Source organism: Branchiostoma floridae, chromosome 10 (assembly GCF_000003815.2).
Source record: "Branchiostoma floridae strain S238N-H82 chromosome 10, Bfl_VNyyK, whole genome shotgun sequence".
Lineage (NCBI taxonomy): Eukaryota > Metazoa > Chordata > Leptocardii > Amphioxiformes > Branchiostomatidae > Branchiostoma > Branchiostoma floridae.
The window spans coordinates 16,405,808-16,422,591 of NC_049988.1; the positions used below are offsets into that span (position 1 = coordinate 16,405,808).

Consider the following 16,784-nt stretch of genomic DNA (forward strand, 5'->3'; position numbering starts at 1 on the left):
ACTTGCATTCATTTTTGGGAGATTAGTTCAGGTAGGGAGAAAATGGAGTGTTTGCAGTGGTTTAAAGTTCCCAGTTAAAACAAGGGGTTAGGCAGGCAGAACATAGAACAGGCATTTTTGTGGTGGTTTTAACCCTTAAACTGCCAAGCCCGGATATATCCGGCACACATATACATGCCCTGTGTGCCATGCCCAGTTATAACCGAGATAGCGTATTCCCCCAAAGTAGCAGCTTTGCGCGTGTGTAGTACACGCACCCCGGAAGTTAGGGACTTCTTTTTGGAGGTCAGAGGCCAACCATGGCACTTATAGCATTTTATAGGGCTGAAACTCTGGCAGTTTAAGGGTTAATTAAGCAGAAAAGACGACACCTCAAAAGGCCCAGACATTGAACTACAGGGAAAATTTAACTAACAGTAACTGCATTTATAATAACTAATCTTCATACTCACAACATATAAATAATAACTCACCTCCCGTGCCCATGAACACTATCTATTAATGGTTCTGTGGGGTCGGTGACCTCGTTCTTGATATTTTCTATACCCTGTGTGCAAAAAAAGAGAGAACAATGAATTTAACTTCAAGAGTTAGATGATTCTAGGCATTATCTGGTTACTAGATAACACAATATAATAATATACATTTGTACAATGTACGTAAATACATTACTAGCTACCAATAAAAAGAAATGTCTGAGTATTCTTGCAAGTGATTCATCTGTAAAAGAAGGTTTATTTGTCACAATGAAACTGATGACAACAACTCACAAAGCTACATTTGTACTAGTAATGATGTATTTAGCAATTAACAACATAATGTGTATCCTGATTATACAATGTATATCTGTGACAAGCTACAGTCAAAACAGTCCAAGAGTCCCACTAAGCGTACTGATAAAATCTGGTGGTCAGTCAGAATTCCTAATGCTTGTGTCATTGGAAAAATCATCTATCAGACCAAAAAAAAAATGTTCATTTTTGCAAGGTGGTCATTACTCTTAAATGTGGTCACTAGCATATGTACTACAGGTTTAAATGTATTTGTAATATGTAGCCACCTTTGAGAGAATGACAGAATACAGGAACAGCAGAACTCCATGTCTGCCGTGGAATATTTCGTAGCTACTCTCCATCATCGTCTTTAAGTTGTCTGCACAGGAAAACTGTCGCATCCTGAGGAATAAAATAAAACGTCTTCAATAAATACACAAAAGAAGTATATAGTTACCATTGTGGTCTACAATCACATGTCTGTTTTTCTTACTCAATATGTTTTGAAGGAAGCATAACTGATCATGAGGGAATTCCTAATCAAGTAAAAGGTTCTACACAAAAGGTTTCAAATAGTGTGCACTGTTTTACCTCTTCTGTAACTAAACGTAAGTACATTGTAACTAGTTATCAATGTGTTGTACAATTACATTCCTATCTTATTCTGTTTTTCTTGGTTTTCAGACAAAGCATGACAGACCACAAAAGAATTCCTATTTCCTAATCTATCATAAATGGTTCCATTTGTACAGTTTTATACAAGATACAACATACATAAATGACAAACTTAAGAATGACATATAACAACAAATATCAGTCACCTCAAGGACTGATGAAATTCATCTACTGCTGCTGTTGGTCCATCTACTTGTGCTGAACCCGTATCTGAAAAATAGGAAGTTGGGAAATTTTAAAGACTTGCAGAAATACAATTGAATACAATTTATTTTTTAACGATCTAGAGGATCATTTCCTCGCTATTAGATTGAAATATTTTTCATGTGATAATTCGGTCGGGAAGTTATGCTAAAACGTCTTCAAAAAGTGCGACTTGGGGCATCCGAGGGCGAATTCAAATGATATGCATGACGTCATTTTAGAGAGTCGCGTTCTTCTAGTAGCTCTACCCCCGTCCGCTGTAATGGCGTCTTGTACTACAGGTCGTGTTAGTACAAAGTCCAGTAGAAGTTATTGTGTCGCAGGAGGCCCACATGGCGTTAGCTGTAAGAATAGTCAGTCTACCGAGGGGATATCTATGCACAGATTCCCCCAAGTTAAAAATGACAGAACTGTGGCTGACAAATTGAGAGTCTCGGCGAGCTAGAAAACAGTGTACAAAATTATGTATCAAGTTTGTTCAGAGGCATCGGCATGGTTCCTTCCGCGACATCTATGGCTCTGCACACTTCGAGCTCCGCACACTTCGAGCCCTCGTACTTCAACATGAACCTTGAGATTATATTGGGGAGAGCTGTAGGAGGACCAGAAGGATTATCGCAGGAAAAGTTCCAACTATTGACACCGCTGGTCTGCCGACTCCAGTCACGGAACGCGCGCGGAGAAGGGTGAATTCGCCACAGTTTATCACAGCTGCAGGACGTTTATCTGTCACATACTAGTAGTAATTCGCCCTGTAAATTTACCTTGTATTTCGCTTATTCTGGTCATAACTGCGGTGCCATTATTGTGAAGTACTTGTACGCTTAGACTCCGACACAAAACAGCACAAATGATTCTTGGATTTTACATTGGATTCTTTGTCGGCGTCCGGATAGATTTCATAACAAAGTGAACCGCTTATACTGAACTCGTAACAACAAACGACGCTGTCCCAAGATTTTCAAGCACGAAAATTTGCTGACCGTATTCAAAATACGTTGGAAAAATTGTCACTAGATTTTGTCATGAATATTGTAGTTCTTGGTCTCAGTAAAACCAAGTTACGAGCGAATCTGGGATTTTTCGTCGTCAACAACAACAACTCTAAGAAAAATGGCCCCAAAAAAGATGGCGGCCGCTAAAATCCTGAGACTTTTCGAATTTTCTTTCACGGAAACACCAGTCTGTATGTTTTTCCTCGAATCACTAGGAGCTTACGAAATCTGTCTGTTGTGTAGTGTCTTAGCGGTGGACATGTTGTTGATAGGTGAGTTAAAATAGTTTGTATAAAAACTTCTAGCGTAACCTGAGCATGTAAACAAAGGAAAATATATCTGGGTTGCGGGACCACAAGCATGTACGTACTCGTTACTATGTCATCGATAACTCGTTTTTTTTGCTCGTGTAGCTACAAACTTGGCACTTTTGTCGCTAGATTTTGTCATGAATATTGTAGCATTGATATGTAGTACTGATATGGTCTCCGTAAAACCTAGTTACGAGTGAATCTTGGATTTTTCGTCGTCAACAACAAAGAAAAATTCCTCCCAAAAAAATGGCGGCCCCGTGCCATGCGCTATTATTTAACCACACTTTTCGAATTTTCTATCACGGAAACACCAGTCTGTGTGTTTTCCTCGAATCACTGGGAGCTTACGAAATCTGTCTGTTGTGCAGACAAATATGAGACAGAAAGAACAGTCACTCTCAAAATGTTTCACGGACTCGTCACAATCTGCAGGCGTTTAGCTATCGGCCGTGCTCACGACTAGAAATAGTCAGTCTACGACGTACTATCTATCCGATAAAAGCTTACAGGTTTGTAAACAAACACATACTTTGAGTGGGAATGTATTTTGAGTCGCATTTCTTGTGGCAATGAGGTTGCTTCTCATTTTAAATCCTGGAGAACTGTACGTAGTTAGTTGCTCAGCTGTTGTATATTTGTACGCGACCGAAGCTTTAGTCCCGGTTTCGCTAGCAGGCACAAGCGGAGACCGCAAAGAGGCACAAACTTCTGCGCTTCCGCTAGAAAACATCTTCAAATTAATGTACAGCATGGCCTCCTTACTGAGGATAATGTAAGCTCATGCTATCATTTGTGTATAGAAGAAGCGATGGCTGTTTATCCCTGCTTATTTCACACGCTACAATAATGAACTTTCTCCCCGCTTCGCTTGCGTTACGCACGCTTGGTACGTGCATCAACTTCAAGTGCCTCTAAGATATATTTTAGTGGCGTGAATACGAACGAAATTCCCTTCAAGTGAAGTGAAGTATGTGTTCTTTAGTCGTGCCGAGTTTCGTCAATGAATTATGTTTCCTTTATAAGATACGGGTCTATCAAATGTACATTATTCCCCTAGTCAACCATACCAGCTAGTAGTAGGGACTAACTAAAATGACGTCATGGCGTGTTCCTAATTAGTTCCAGCAAAGAGCTCAAAGTACACATTTTTATGTCGCTGTTTGAGGGACTTCCGGACGGACAATTGATTTGAAACTTGCATTGATTTTTTCAGAAAAGATCAATTTTTTACATTAATGGTAGAAAATGCTACAGACGATTTCATTTCAGTTACACTTTAATTTAAGCTGATACATTTCAGCTGCGAATGGCTAGTAGTTATCCAGTCTCTCCTTAATACAGTTTATACTTGTAGGTGTCACCACAGATTCCGATAGACTGTTCCACCACGTGATAAATCTAATACGGAAAAGTGTGCTCTTGATCATTGATGTTTTTTTCCTTAATATGAAGACAGTGGCCCCTTGTTCTTGTGTCCATGTTTAGTTCAAAGTATCATGACTGTACCTTGTGTTGGTTCCTGTTCCTCCGCTGCCATGTTCTCTCCGCTGCCCTCTCCTGACTCCATGGGCTCCTCCCCAGACTTCTCCTTCTTGGTACACTGGTGCACCAACACCACCTTCTCCACTCCACACAGCTCAAACACTTCACATAGGGACATTAGCAGCAGCTGTTTAGCCTGGTCAGCTGGGAGAGAAACAACAAAAATCTCTGTTATGTGCACTACTGGTGCTGGTGCTGGTACTGGTACTGGTGCACCAACACAACCTTCTCTACTTCACACAGCTCAAACACTTCACATAGGGACATCAGCAGGAGCTGTTTAGCCTGGTCAGCTGGGTAAGAAATGACAAAAAGCACTGTAAGAAGACTAGCCGACTGTTGCTTACTTCTACCAGGGACCCCAACAGCAGTATAATCAAATAATGGATACTACTACCAATCTAACCATCTACGAACATCACCTAATGGCCTACCTGACATGTTGTTCCATTGCTCAGGGGCTCCTTCTGAGAACAGCAAGTTCTTCAACAGTGAGGCCTGAAAACAACAATCGAAATACACTCTTTGTAACTTTCCTGTACTCTTTTTCCTACAAATAGATGATTTTAGGTATGTGTAAGTGTACTGTAAAGAACAAAACTCTCTTCTGCAATATGTGTTATTTTTGTTAGAACAAAAATGTTGGATGTTTTGACTTCTGGCACCTGGACAATTTAGTCTCTTTGACAATCAGGATGATTAGACATTAGGTCAAAGACTCCTTCAACATCTAACTCTAACCCTAACCACATCAACCATAATCTGATTACAATTATGCTAAACTGTTTTCCAACACAAAGGTACACACTGATCAAATTTTCAACGACCACTGTCACCTTTTTCAGGATCATTGACTTTTTTTCATTGTAAATCTTTGTGTTGGAAGAAAGTTAAACTTTCTCACCTGTAAGGGAACAATGATTCCACAGGGTCCTCCTTCATGCTGAATCAGAGCTGTGGGTTCATCCTCACTGAACTCAAACCCTGCAAAACATGTCATGGACATCTGTAGGTGGCAAGTTGGTCTTTTGCTTAGGGTTGTTACCTTCCAATCTCAAAGGTTCTTAAGGTTCTCTATGGGTTTTAATTCCCAGTTAGGTGCCCTTGAGAAAGAAACCAAGGACCTCATTGCTTAATACCTATTTTCTCACAGTCTTGACTCATGTGAAAATGAATATCAAGCTTCAGCAAGGAATCTCCTCTCGGATGGGATGTAAAGTCGAAGGCTAGATGTGTGCGAGGAGAGCCACACCTCAAGCCTGTTTAGGATTGTACCGCACACTTATCAGAGTTGGGGTCCTTTCCCAGTGTGTCATCAAACCTTACAGTCCAGTCTAGCACAGTTTGTACTGATCACTGTAACAAACTGGTGCTAAATGGTGGTTTACTGCTGCTTGTGTGAAAGAAAAAATAACTTCTTAAACCACCATCAGATCGGACTTGAAGAAATCATCACTACTGCATTGCACAAAATTTATCATATTTGTAACGCCCCTTTCTATGTATCCCATTTGAAGTATGTGGTATCACTCATGAATATGCAATTTTAGCCAAAAAACTGAATAAGTCAGTTTTGAAACTTAATCAATTTTGCATCTTTTAAAAGCTAAGTGGCACACGTTTCTCAACATGGATGATCAGAAAGCTGTGAAAATAAAGTCTAGCACCTTGTGCGGTATGTGAACAATGTTTTATGAAGGTAATCATGGCATCTGTCAAAATTTGACAAAGAGGAAGCCAGTCCATGTGGGGGGGAAATCCCTCTGTCACCACTAGAGTCTCACCTTGTGACCATCGATTAAAAACGTCCGGGCGGATGTTCCGTCCCCAAACTAGAGTCAGGAGATCCTCTAGAGGCACGGCAACCTCTTCCTGTCGGGATTCCGTCATGATTGTCGCTCGGATCGGCGAAAATTCGATAAAGACACGTCGAAAAGCACGGCAATTTCACAGTTTTGTCAAATTAGCCGCCATCTTGGATTTCCGCGAAATGAAATCTCGTGCAACAGTAGCTGGCGAGATCTTTTGAAAATCACGATACAACGACAATAATATCTGATATACTGACTCAGACATGTGTCAGTAATAAAAGGAGTTTCTTATATGTCATTATGACGAAGAATTATGGAGAATTGTTTGATTTATGATGAAAAATTAAGATGATCACGTGATCGTGAAACGAGACTCCAAAGGACAATAATTTGGGACAAACCACTTAGATTATAGGGAAGATGTCATGTTACATTTGTATGTTTTGTGGAAACCATTCTTGAAAGTTGTTTCTTTGCTATCCCAAAGATAGCGATTTAGTAAGAGTTTAAGTGTTTCTTTGATTAGAAAACAGATGATTTAAGCTTACCGAATCTCTTTCTTATTAAAGTAGCACACCCCCTGAGATGTGGTGTAGTGGTGTCAGTCATGGCGGCTTCCTCGAAAAGTGGCACGTCGAGTAAAAAGGCGAAAAAATCGAAATCAAGAAACGATACAGCTGTAAGTATCAATGTACGCTTTCAGACGATAAAACAGACAATGTATTTTCGATATGTGTAGATGAAAAGACCCAAAATGGGTCCCTTGGCCGCTCTTTGAAAGTATGGTCACTCACCAAAAATTTATCACAACCTCATCCCTTTCCCTTTCCGTCTCATATCGTTTCCTAGCTAAAAACTTAAGAAATTTTTCTATGGACATGGATGTTATGATTATGACAGTTTTTCGAAGCTAAAAAACTGTGTTGTTTTAGTTTAATCTTATGGAGGCAGCCATCTTGGTCCATGGAGGCAGCCATCTTTATTTGTGTTGGAGGCAGTCGTCTGCCAATCAGATTGCATGAAATTTCTTGTACCTTGTTGCCATGGCAACTGACGTCACCACTCCCCCTCCCAGGTGCAGGGAACCAATGACAACAGTATTGTCAGCAAGTGTTCCATGTGCATGCTGGGATACTTCAATGACGACTTTCTCGGGCGCTTCGTAGCGAAGCCCGTTAGGAGAGCTCCACTCATCAACAGGTGGGGTTTCCTGTACATAATCTGCACTACAAGTTCAACAGATCGCAGATGAAAGATAATGGATGCTACCTGAAACGTTTGACCGTTTCCAAAATCATATCCAGTTGCTTGAGTACTTAAAAGTTAAAAGTTGCCCGCACGTCTGTAACAGATGCATAGGGGTGGCACCCTTCTCCATTTCTGTAGCCCTTGGGCCACACATCTGTGCAAGCCACTACAGCAGGGAGCTAGTCCGCCGGTAGTGATGTGTATTTAACTCCCATACTCTAACTCATTCGTGCTGTGTGCTAAGCATAGAAAGCAGCAGGTACCATTTTTGAAGTCTTTGGTATGATTCGGATGGAACTCACTACCATTCCGAATGCAAGGCAAACACTCTACTCACTTGAGTACTTGCTACAATATATTTGGTATATCTAATTACGTCATTCCTCATCTCTATATTATTCCAGGGGCTACTACATCAGAGCAAAGGCGATAGATCATGTGCTGAAATCTTTCCTCTCTGCACACCAAGGAATAAAGACACAGGTAGGTCACACTAGTAAGTTGATTCACTCTTCACGGCAGTAGCAGACCCTTTGGATGTTTTGGACGTCAACCTCCAACACCATGAAAAGAAAAAAAGCTAACCATGCACCAATGAGAAGCCAGTACTGGAGTCATTACGAAAATTCACTTGTTTACTACAAGCTTCATAGTGAAGTAAGCAACCAAGTTTTCGTAGCAGGAAACAGTAAAACAGAATGTTTAAATGAGATTGAGAACCACAGCATAACTACCCTATAGCAACACTCAATTTGCACTCTATAACAATGAAGTATCACGATGTTTTTGCAGTGATTTTTGTTTCAGAAATATGTTTTAAATTTTCAATTGTATTTTGTACCCAGCTTGTGTCTTTAGGGGCAGGGTTTGACTCCACCTACTTCCGTCTGAAGTCGGAGGGTTTGTTGGAGAACACAGTGTTCTACGAGGTGGACTTTCCCGAGGTGACGCAGCGCAAGTCTGACATGATCCAGGCATATGAGCTCCTGCTGAAACTGGTGGGAGAAGACAGCAGGGTGGTGGAGAATGGTGGGGATGTTTTCTGATATCTTTTTGTTTTTAGGACAGGTGGAGAAAATGTGGCTCTGCACTCAAGTTAGTAACTCATTTTGACAGTGCTACATACAAAGTACAGACAGAAGGTAAAGGTATAGTCTTTTCTCATACCTCCCCGACCAAAGTCAGGTAGCCATTTTTACACCTTGGTGAAGAGAGGAAGGTCGTGTAAAGTGATTTTCCCAAGGGCACAACATTGTGGGCATAGTGAGTATCATACTTGGGACCTATAGATAATCTGAGCCCATCACCCTCCAGTTATGCCACGCAAGACACCACTGTACTAATATCTGACACATACGTATATATATATATCCTCTGTTACGCACTCTTACTGTCAAAGGCTCCTTGGGCCTCGTCCCTCAGAGCTTCTGACCATGCACCTCTATCTCATGAGAACCCCTCCCAATCCCCACATGGTCAATTGCATTGTAATGTTAGTGCCATGAAGTTAAATTACAGCACTTTGGAGGAGTCAACTCTTTCAAAGATCGCTGTTTATATTGCTACATGTTATCTTTTATTCATTTATACTGTACTCCAAGAAGAAACTGAGACATGGAAAACTGACATACTTGAAATATGTTGTATCTTTGCAGGAATTGTTTCCCCTTGCTACAAGCTGATTGGTGCAGACTTGAGAAAGGTCAACATCTTACAGTGCCTGCTAGAGCATCATGGGATACATCCAGACTGTCCCACTCTTCTCCTGTCTGAGTGTGTCATCACCTACATGGGGGTCAAGAGGTCACAGATGTGTTCTGTATCTGTGTTCATGTTTCATGACATCACACCAATGTGATGTGTTAGTTTATTTGTTTTGCATGATCAGTAAAGTGTACAACACACCAGTTCTGTACAGTAAGTACAAGCTTCGTAGGACTGTAAAAATGGTAACACTCACATAGGGAAAGATTCCTATAATAATTCTTTTTGATAAGTGTGGTGCGATCTTTAATGTGCTCAAGGTGTAGCTGTCCTCAAACACAGGGCATTTGTCATTATGTTCCATCTAAGTACTCTCCAAGCAGAGGTTAGGCTCCGGCTGTTTTTTTTAACGTTTTTTAAAACCTAACAGGCCGGATACAGTAATGTACAATACAAAAAAGAAAGCCTGATCAGGGCTCGAAATACTGGGTGCATGTGCACCCAGGTGCACCCAAAATTGGAACTGTGCACCCAATTTTTTTTCGGTGGGTGCACAGGGTGCACCCAAATATTTTCTTGGGTTTATGTATGTAAAGATATCAAAGTATACTAACTAGTATACATCATATTCTTGACATCTAATTTTTAGAAAGATAATAAAAATGTATGTCATGGTACTTGTTTAAGAATTTGATAGCAAAAATTTTTTGGCGCACCCAATTTTTTAAGCTGGGTGCACCAGTGCACCTAATTCCAAAAATGAATTTCGAGCCCTGCTGATAAAAATGACTGCTTGGAGAGTACCATCTAAGACGACATCCCTAGTTACTCCTTTTCACCTAAGCACCTTTTCCAAGGGCACAACATTGGCACCTGCCAGGGATTCAAATCTAGAAAATTTAAACTTTAGGACAACAATGCTAATCACAACAGCACCTTGCCACCCTACTCTATGGATGGTTATCAGCTTTGAAAAAGCAAAACTGAATAGATTTCCTTGCAACAATTATTAACTGTATCATGACGATAATGTTTATTTCATTTTACAGCTCCAATGCAGTTATTCGCTGGGCCTCAGAAACCTTTTCCCATGCTGTTTTTGTGACATACGAGCAGGTAAGAGTAGCACCATTTGTCCTAATTTATCTGTGTCCCAAAGTATTGATATAATTCAATACAATGTCTTGAATCAAAAATGAAATTTCATAGTCAAGTGAAGTCAAGTCAATCATGAACTGGTAATTTTTGTGGTTGTGTAAACGGAAAACTTAAGCTTTTCGTAAAGAAACGTTCACAGAAATAAGCAAACAGTTTAGATTCCTGCCATAAACAAACAAACAATTAATAATCTTGCCATAACTTATAGCTAATACCAAGTTCTGTATAAGGTTTCTGATTCTTAACACCTATGTTTTTACAGGTCTATCCAAATGATGGGTTTGGAGCTGTCATGTAAGTAATAAATTTCTACCTTAATAAAGAAAACTTTTGTTACAGGTGTTTTGTTTCATATTATGTTAAGTTGGTTATGGTCTTAGCTAGAAACATAGCACTGTCACAAAGATATTCTAAGACTCCTTTGTTTTTTCTCCTTCAGGCAGAATCACTTTAAGAAGCTTGGCACGCCCCTCATGAACGTCCAGAGGTACAAAACCCTGGAGCACCAGCAGCAGAGATATCTGGACCTTGTAAGTGTATTTCTAGTCTCTTCCTATTTGTACACTTGGTGAACCTATTATGATATCATGACATTCATAATATTTTTAGTGTGCTTTGGTTGATATTATTCATGTGTCTCACAATGTATTCCAATATCCCAATGTCAACAACATTTTCAATTTGATATTACTTGTTAGATGTTTGAAAATGATGTTGCCCTAGTCGAACCACTGTCCTTGGTGCTGAAAGCACATCAAGTTAGTGCAACTGTCATTTGATAAGGTATATTATCATGCAATTGTAATTCTGAAATGGCAATGTGTTTGACACAATGTTATTGTATAGATGTAATTTTGCAGCCAATATGAATATTAAAATTGTGATGTTTTTGTATCTTGCTGTTATGTAAACCACTTTTGCCATCGATATAACTCCAACAACTGGCTTGTTAAACAATATATACTGCTGCATGTTTGTATTCTATTTTAGGGCTGGACTACAGTGTGTGCCACAGACATGAACCACTTCTACACCACACTGATTCCACAGGAGGAGAAACTTAGGGTGGACAATATAGAAGTGTTTGATGAATTTGAGGTAAGAAAACTAACTGAAGTCTCTTCATGTATGCGTACATGCGTCTGTGTTGGTGAATACAATTATAGAAAGCTTTTTGTACCACTAAAACATGTACCAGGCCGTTTTTAATGTCTCTGTTTTTAACTTTATATAAGACTATATTTCTTTTTGTAGGAATGGCATCTGAAATGTTCACATTATGCGGTGGTTTGTGCCTTGAAAGGATCAACTGTTCCTTCCCTGTCAGGGACTATATTACCAGGTACGGCCATGACGCATACAGTCTTTTGTGCACTTTCCTTAAGTATTCTTTTAGCTTTTGTTTCATAAAATACCTTTGACCACATTGTTGACAGTACAAAGAGGCTACAAAATGTGCAAATGCAAGCAGCTGCTCTAAATACAAATGAGTGAAGCCCTTCAATAATTCAATGTTGCTAGCCACTTAGAATCCTAGCTTTTTTAGGGGCACTTGCTTCAATTTTAGGGTGCCCAGAGATCTAGAATGTCATCCATGTTATCAAATCAATCATGGCCTTACAATATTTGTCAGTTGTTTTCACAGTAGGTGTTTTAATTTTGGTGCATGTACATAACTTATAATTTCCATCATTAGATATAAACCCAAGAACATTGGAAGCAATAACATCTCAAGACAGTCAACAACAAGACTTGTGTCTTTCATGGAGGAACGAAACATTTGGCAATGGAAGTGTGAAAAGATTTGGACATGCAAGTGCAAGCTTACCAGGAGGAAAGATCATCACATTTGGAGGGTTTGGTGAGAGGGGAAATCAACATACAAGACTATGTCTGGTGCAACTGTTGGATGTGGCGAGTGGATCATGTCTCCCAGTAGAACCAGTTGGGAAAGAACTAGGTATGAACTGCTTTTTGTGGTCTGGTTCATGTAATGTAATTTGCATATTTGTATAATGACTGGTAAATGGCCTCAATACATAGCATAATAGCTGTATACTGTTGCTGCCTAAAACAGTTTTAAGAAAACTTTTAAAGTTATTACTTTGATGTTTGGAGTTGATACTCTGTGTGTTTACTTATTGAACATATTTCTCCTATGTTCATATATTTGAATACGCATAATTTTGTAGAATAAAGTAAAATAGAATCAATGATCTCAGATGATTATCAATTGATTGTGATACTAGTTAAGTACATGTAGTTGCTTATATTTTGAAACTGTTAAGGGTATCAATGACAAACTGAGACTACATATGTATATTTCAATTTTCTGTAGGTCCCTTGCTTTTCCACACTGCGAATGCCGTCTCAGATGATACAGTTGTTGTGTTTGGTGGACGAACATCTCCGTACAAACCTAAAGGAGAACTTCTGAAGCTTAAAGTCATTCCTACACTTGAGAGAGACACAGACCAGGAGCCCTCCTGGCTTTATGAGTGTGAGACGGTACAGTGTACAGGAGATAGCCCCTGTCCAAGGTGGAGACATTCTAGTTCACTGGTGTCAATAGAAGGTGGGTAACTACATGGTATTTTTACTTGTCACTTGGCACCAAGGAGTCTGCACCTTTTGCGTACCATACTTTGCCATTCCGTACAGTTCTGTGCCATCTTTTCTGCATCACACAGCTTCAGATGTACTTTTACATGTACTTTAACATACTGGTAATACAAGTGATCGTAATGAGTAGGTTTGGGGCTTGTACATCTTGAAAAAGTACATTTTTATTATGCTGCTGAAATAAGAATGTGATACATCTATTTAGAAAGGTAGATACGGTCTGCTTAGTAAGATTTTGCCCAAGTGTTGTTTGGTACAATTCCATACAATTAACTTATATTTCAAAGCCATCACATTTGAAAAGTAGAGTAAATCCTCTTTGATTTCATGTGTTTTTGACTCCCTAGACCTTTACTGGTTGAACCTTTGTAAGGAGAGAGACTGACTGTATTTTTCCCTGACAGGAAAGAAATTCCTCATAGTCTATGGAGGAAGGACAGGAAGCAATACTGTCCTAGGAGATGTACATGTGCTGGGTCTGGACAAAATGGAATGGTTACAGGTATGACTAGAAAGTAGTTTAATCGTGTAATACAAAGGTCTTGGTCATTTTTGCTGTATATTTTGTAAGTTTTAGGACAGACAAGTGAGTACATTCAAGGTTTCCTTAAATCCTTCTTGATGGAATGTTCGCGGTGGTTTTAAGTTCGCGGTGAAGTGGTCACCGCAAAAACCGTGAACATTAATCCACCGCGAACATTTCTGCATCTATAGTATATCATCATCATCATCATCGGTCGACGTGATCACACATGTTTGCACATGTTTACACACGATTATAAAAAGTAATAATTATAACTTCTTCATCTTTTATAGTAATATAGAATATAGTCCAGAAAGCCTGGTCAAAATTGTATTCAATTTGACAGGAGATTTTTCCATTTTCTAATGTTGTGTTTTTTCATTGCTCCACGTTTCAGTGCAATTTGATATGGTGTTTTTACTGTTAAACTATCCTTTGATAAAATATGTCAATTATGTCCGTCAGGAGGAACAAAAGTCCATGAAAACATAGCTTCTAGCTAGAGGCGATATGACTGATTCCTATCTAATCTGACATGACATTTTTCTTCAGGTACTTGTTTCAGGAAGTCCTCCATCGCCAAGACATTCCCACTCTTGTGCCACCTGGAACGACCAGGTGATCGTGACAGGTGGTCTGTGTGAGGACCTTCAGCCTTCAGCTGCTGTTCACCTGGCCACCTGCACACCTGAGCCACAGGGAGGCATGACCGTCGTGTGGATGGAGCTTGAGGTGACTCCACCACTCTCTCCCAGGTAAGACATCATCAATGACATGATGTTTAAGGGGATCGGACAAGCAGTAATCACTACTACTAGTTAATCTTATAAAATTCAACTTTCCCAAGAACTATCATAGAGTGAAGCTTGTTGCCAAGTATGTTAGGAGCATCCTTATTAGAAAGCTTTAAACAATGGATGTGCAAAAGCTAGGTTTGACAGGCAGTTTAGTATGATATAACCAGCTGCTGCTGCACTCAGCGCCTGTAAAGCAGGTGTGTTATGCCCCAAGTGAATGGTAGTTATAGCGAATATATAGATACAGACACAGATATGGTGTACCATTGTTGCTGATGGAAATTAGTTCCCCCAATTAAAGAACCCATCACTCTTATTGATAGAATGATGCAAACTGCTAAACTGTGTATTTTTTAAAGAATTAAACACTGTCATGTGTCATAGGCTAATAAATTCTCTTCCAAAACCTAAAAGAGGATGAAATGTTCTGTTTGCAGATACTCCCACACCAGCCATGTGTACAGAAACAGTTTACTCCTGGTAGGAGGGGTAAACCCAGAGAATAACTACCCACCTGGTCTCACTGTGATGGACCTGGGCTCTGGGATGTGGAAGGAGTATGCTTTTCCGGCAAGTTTTATATTTTTTTCTTTTGTATCATTTGAAAGTTTGTAAGGTCATTGAAGGGGCTACTTAATTGTACATGTATTTTGGAGAGGAACTAAAAAAATTGTGTGTTGTAAGTATTTGTGTGTTTTCACCATAGCAAGTACCTCAAATATTTCATTATTATAAGACTTTCACAATGTATAGTATGTACATGTAGTGAGAAGTAGGTGCAATAGGTTGTGCAAGCAGAAAACAAGAAAAATGTTAGCAATGGTTCTGGTGCTACACCATGAAAACTGCAAACATAAAAACACATCTACATTTTTTGCAGTTGAACATTTTCCATGTGCATGTTTACCGTAGCGATTAACGGGGACAACTCCAATGCGAATACAATCCTTATTTGCATAATCAATAAGCTACAATTAGACAAGACTTTTGAGAAAGCTACAGATTCCTCAAGCTCCTGGTACTTACTCTATGTTGTTTTTACAATACAGGAGTGCCCATTGGAGAGGCCCATCATGGTTCATAATCACACCAGTTACTTACTAAGTAAGGATGAACTGCTGATTATAGGTGGAGGAGGAAACTGTTTCTCCTTCGGTACACATCTAAACAACGGACCCTTAACACTGGACATCAGCTTGTGCAGTTTATGAGGATGGTGCATATAGTAGCCTTGATTTGGTCAGCCCCCAAAAGTCTGCTACCCGCCAACAAGGGGTCCTTTTGGGGAAGCGGACATTTGGGGAAAGACTAAAAACAGAACAAGGCTAGACTGCAGTTTACATGTACATGGGTATGGAATTTCCAGAGCAGCTTCATAACCCCTGCTTTGCCTATTGGATCAAAGCTGTAGCTTTAGCTAAACAAAGTAAAGAAAACAGTCGTGGACACCCTGCACGTCTGCATTTTCTTCCTTTTCAATGAAGGAAGTTTGGAAAAGAGACTGAGGTATTGCCATAGTGAGGCTTCACGTATGAGTAAGGTTTTTATTTTTAGATATCTGAGATGATATGCATAAAGCAGCTCAATATCTTTGGCCCTGCAATATAGGGCCCGAATGATAGGTGTCTCTGCTTACATAATGCTGCTACTCTTTTCACTCTTGTAGTGTATGCTCAACAACAAGATTCATATGCTAGAACATCATTAAACACTTCATAAATATAACCTTATATAACTATAATATAAGACTGAACTTAAAAAGTTACATATCAACAATGGGTTAGTATGTGTACTTGTTAGTGGGTGTGTTGATGTTGATGGTTATTTTGTACTATATGTGTGCCCCTTTTTCTTCTCTTTATAAGCTGCTCTGCATAGATATTCTTTCTTTTTGATTATCAAATACATTCTGCTTGACGTCCATTTATTTTTCTCTTCTTGACATCAATGCAGTGTCGACAATCAATGGATTTACAAGGAATTGTGTCTTTACGTATATATATATATGCTCTGACTTTCATCTTTTAGTAATTTTGCACATATTTCATAGTTTAGATGAGCAAAGACATATACCAGATCTTTTTAATTGCTTGCTTGCTAACTGTTTGAAGTATGAACAAACAGTTTCCCAGTCACTGAATCAATCCATTTTGTTTTTGTGCTAGACAGTTAATGAAAAGCCCATGGGATATAAACATAATTGATAAGGTCGTAATTCTCTTTTCTTGGCTCAAACTATTTGTTTCCGTCACTGTAACTCAATTCATTTTGTAGCTTTGTAGTGCCCAACCAGCCTGAGGATGAATCCGCATTCACGTAGAGAGGAAGTCTCTGTTCGTGGTAACTCTATCAATCTGCACATCGTGTTTTCATCATGATTTTTATTATAAGATATGGATTGACGCACATTGACTTGGT

General features: G+C 39.4%; 2 protein-coding genes across 2 annotated transcripts in view; one reads left to right on the forward strand and one right to left on the reverse strand.

The window, feature by feature from the left end:
- Positions 1-6,533, reverse strand: part of LOC118424734 (ubiquitin carboxyl-terminal hydrolase MINDY-3-like) — a gene marked incomplete in the record, with an annotated part of 12,920 nt that extends 6,387 nt beyond the window's left edge. The window contains 7 exon segments of the mRNA XM_035833455.1: positions 474-547; positions 1,061-1,175; positions 1,595-1,658; positions 4,468-4,647; positions 4,938-5,001; positions 5,408-5,487; positions 6,288-6,533. Of these exon segments, the coding sequence (XP_035689348.1) occupies positions 474-547; positions 1,061-1,175; positions 1,595-1,658; positions 4,468-4,647; positions 4,938-5,001; positions 5,408-5,487; positions 6,288-6,393 (683 nt within the window).
- Positions 6,534-6,723: 190 nt separating this feature from the next.
- On the forward strand, positions 6,724-15,990 carry LOC118424723 (tRNA wybutosine-synthesizing protein 4-like). The gene is made up of 16 exons (XM_035833419.1): positions 6,724-6,993; positions 7,390-7,514; positions 7,967-8,045; positions 8,408-8,591; positions 9,218-9,365; positions 10,316-10,382; positions 10,687-10,718; positions 10,864-10,954; positions 11,415-11,522; positions 11,679-11,766; positions 12,121-12,384; positions 12,763-12,999; positions 13,451-13,548; positions 14,122-14,324; positions 14,804-14,936; positions 15,416-15,990. The coding sequence occupies exons 1-16, from the start codon at positions 6,922-6,924 to the stop codon at positions 15,575-15,577; spliced, it is 2,091 nt and encodes a 696-aa protein (XP_035689312.1). The 5' UTR covers positions 6,724-6,921; the 3' UTR covers positions 15,578-15,990.
- Positions 15,991-16,784: the final 794 nt, after the last annotated feature.

Coding starts and splice junctions, on each gene's coding strand:
- LOC118424723 (XM_035833419.1), top strand. CDS start 6,922: ATGGCGGCTTCCTCGAAAAGTGGCACGTCGAGTAAAAAGGCGAAAAAA. Junction 13,549..14,121: donor ACAAAATGGAATGGTTACAG/GTATGACTAGAA, acceptor ATTTTTCTTCAG/GTACTTGTTTCAGGAAGTCC. Junction 14,937..15,415: donor GGAAGGAGTATGCTTTTCCG/GCAAGTTTTATA, acceptor TTTACAATACAG/GAGTGCCCATTGGAGAGGCC.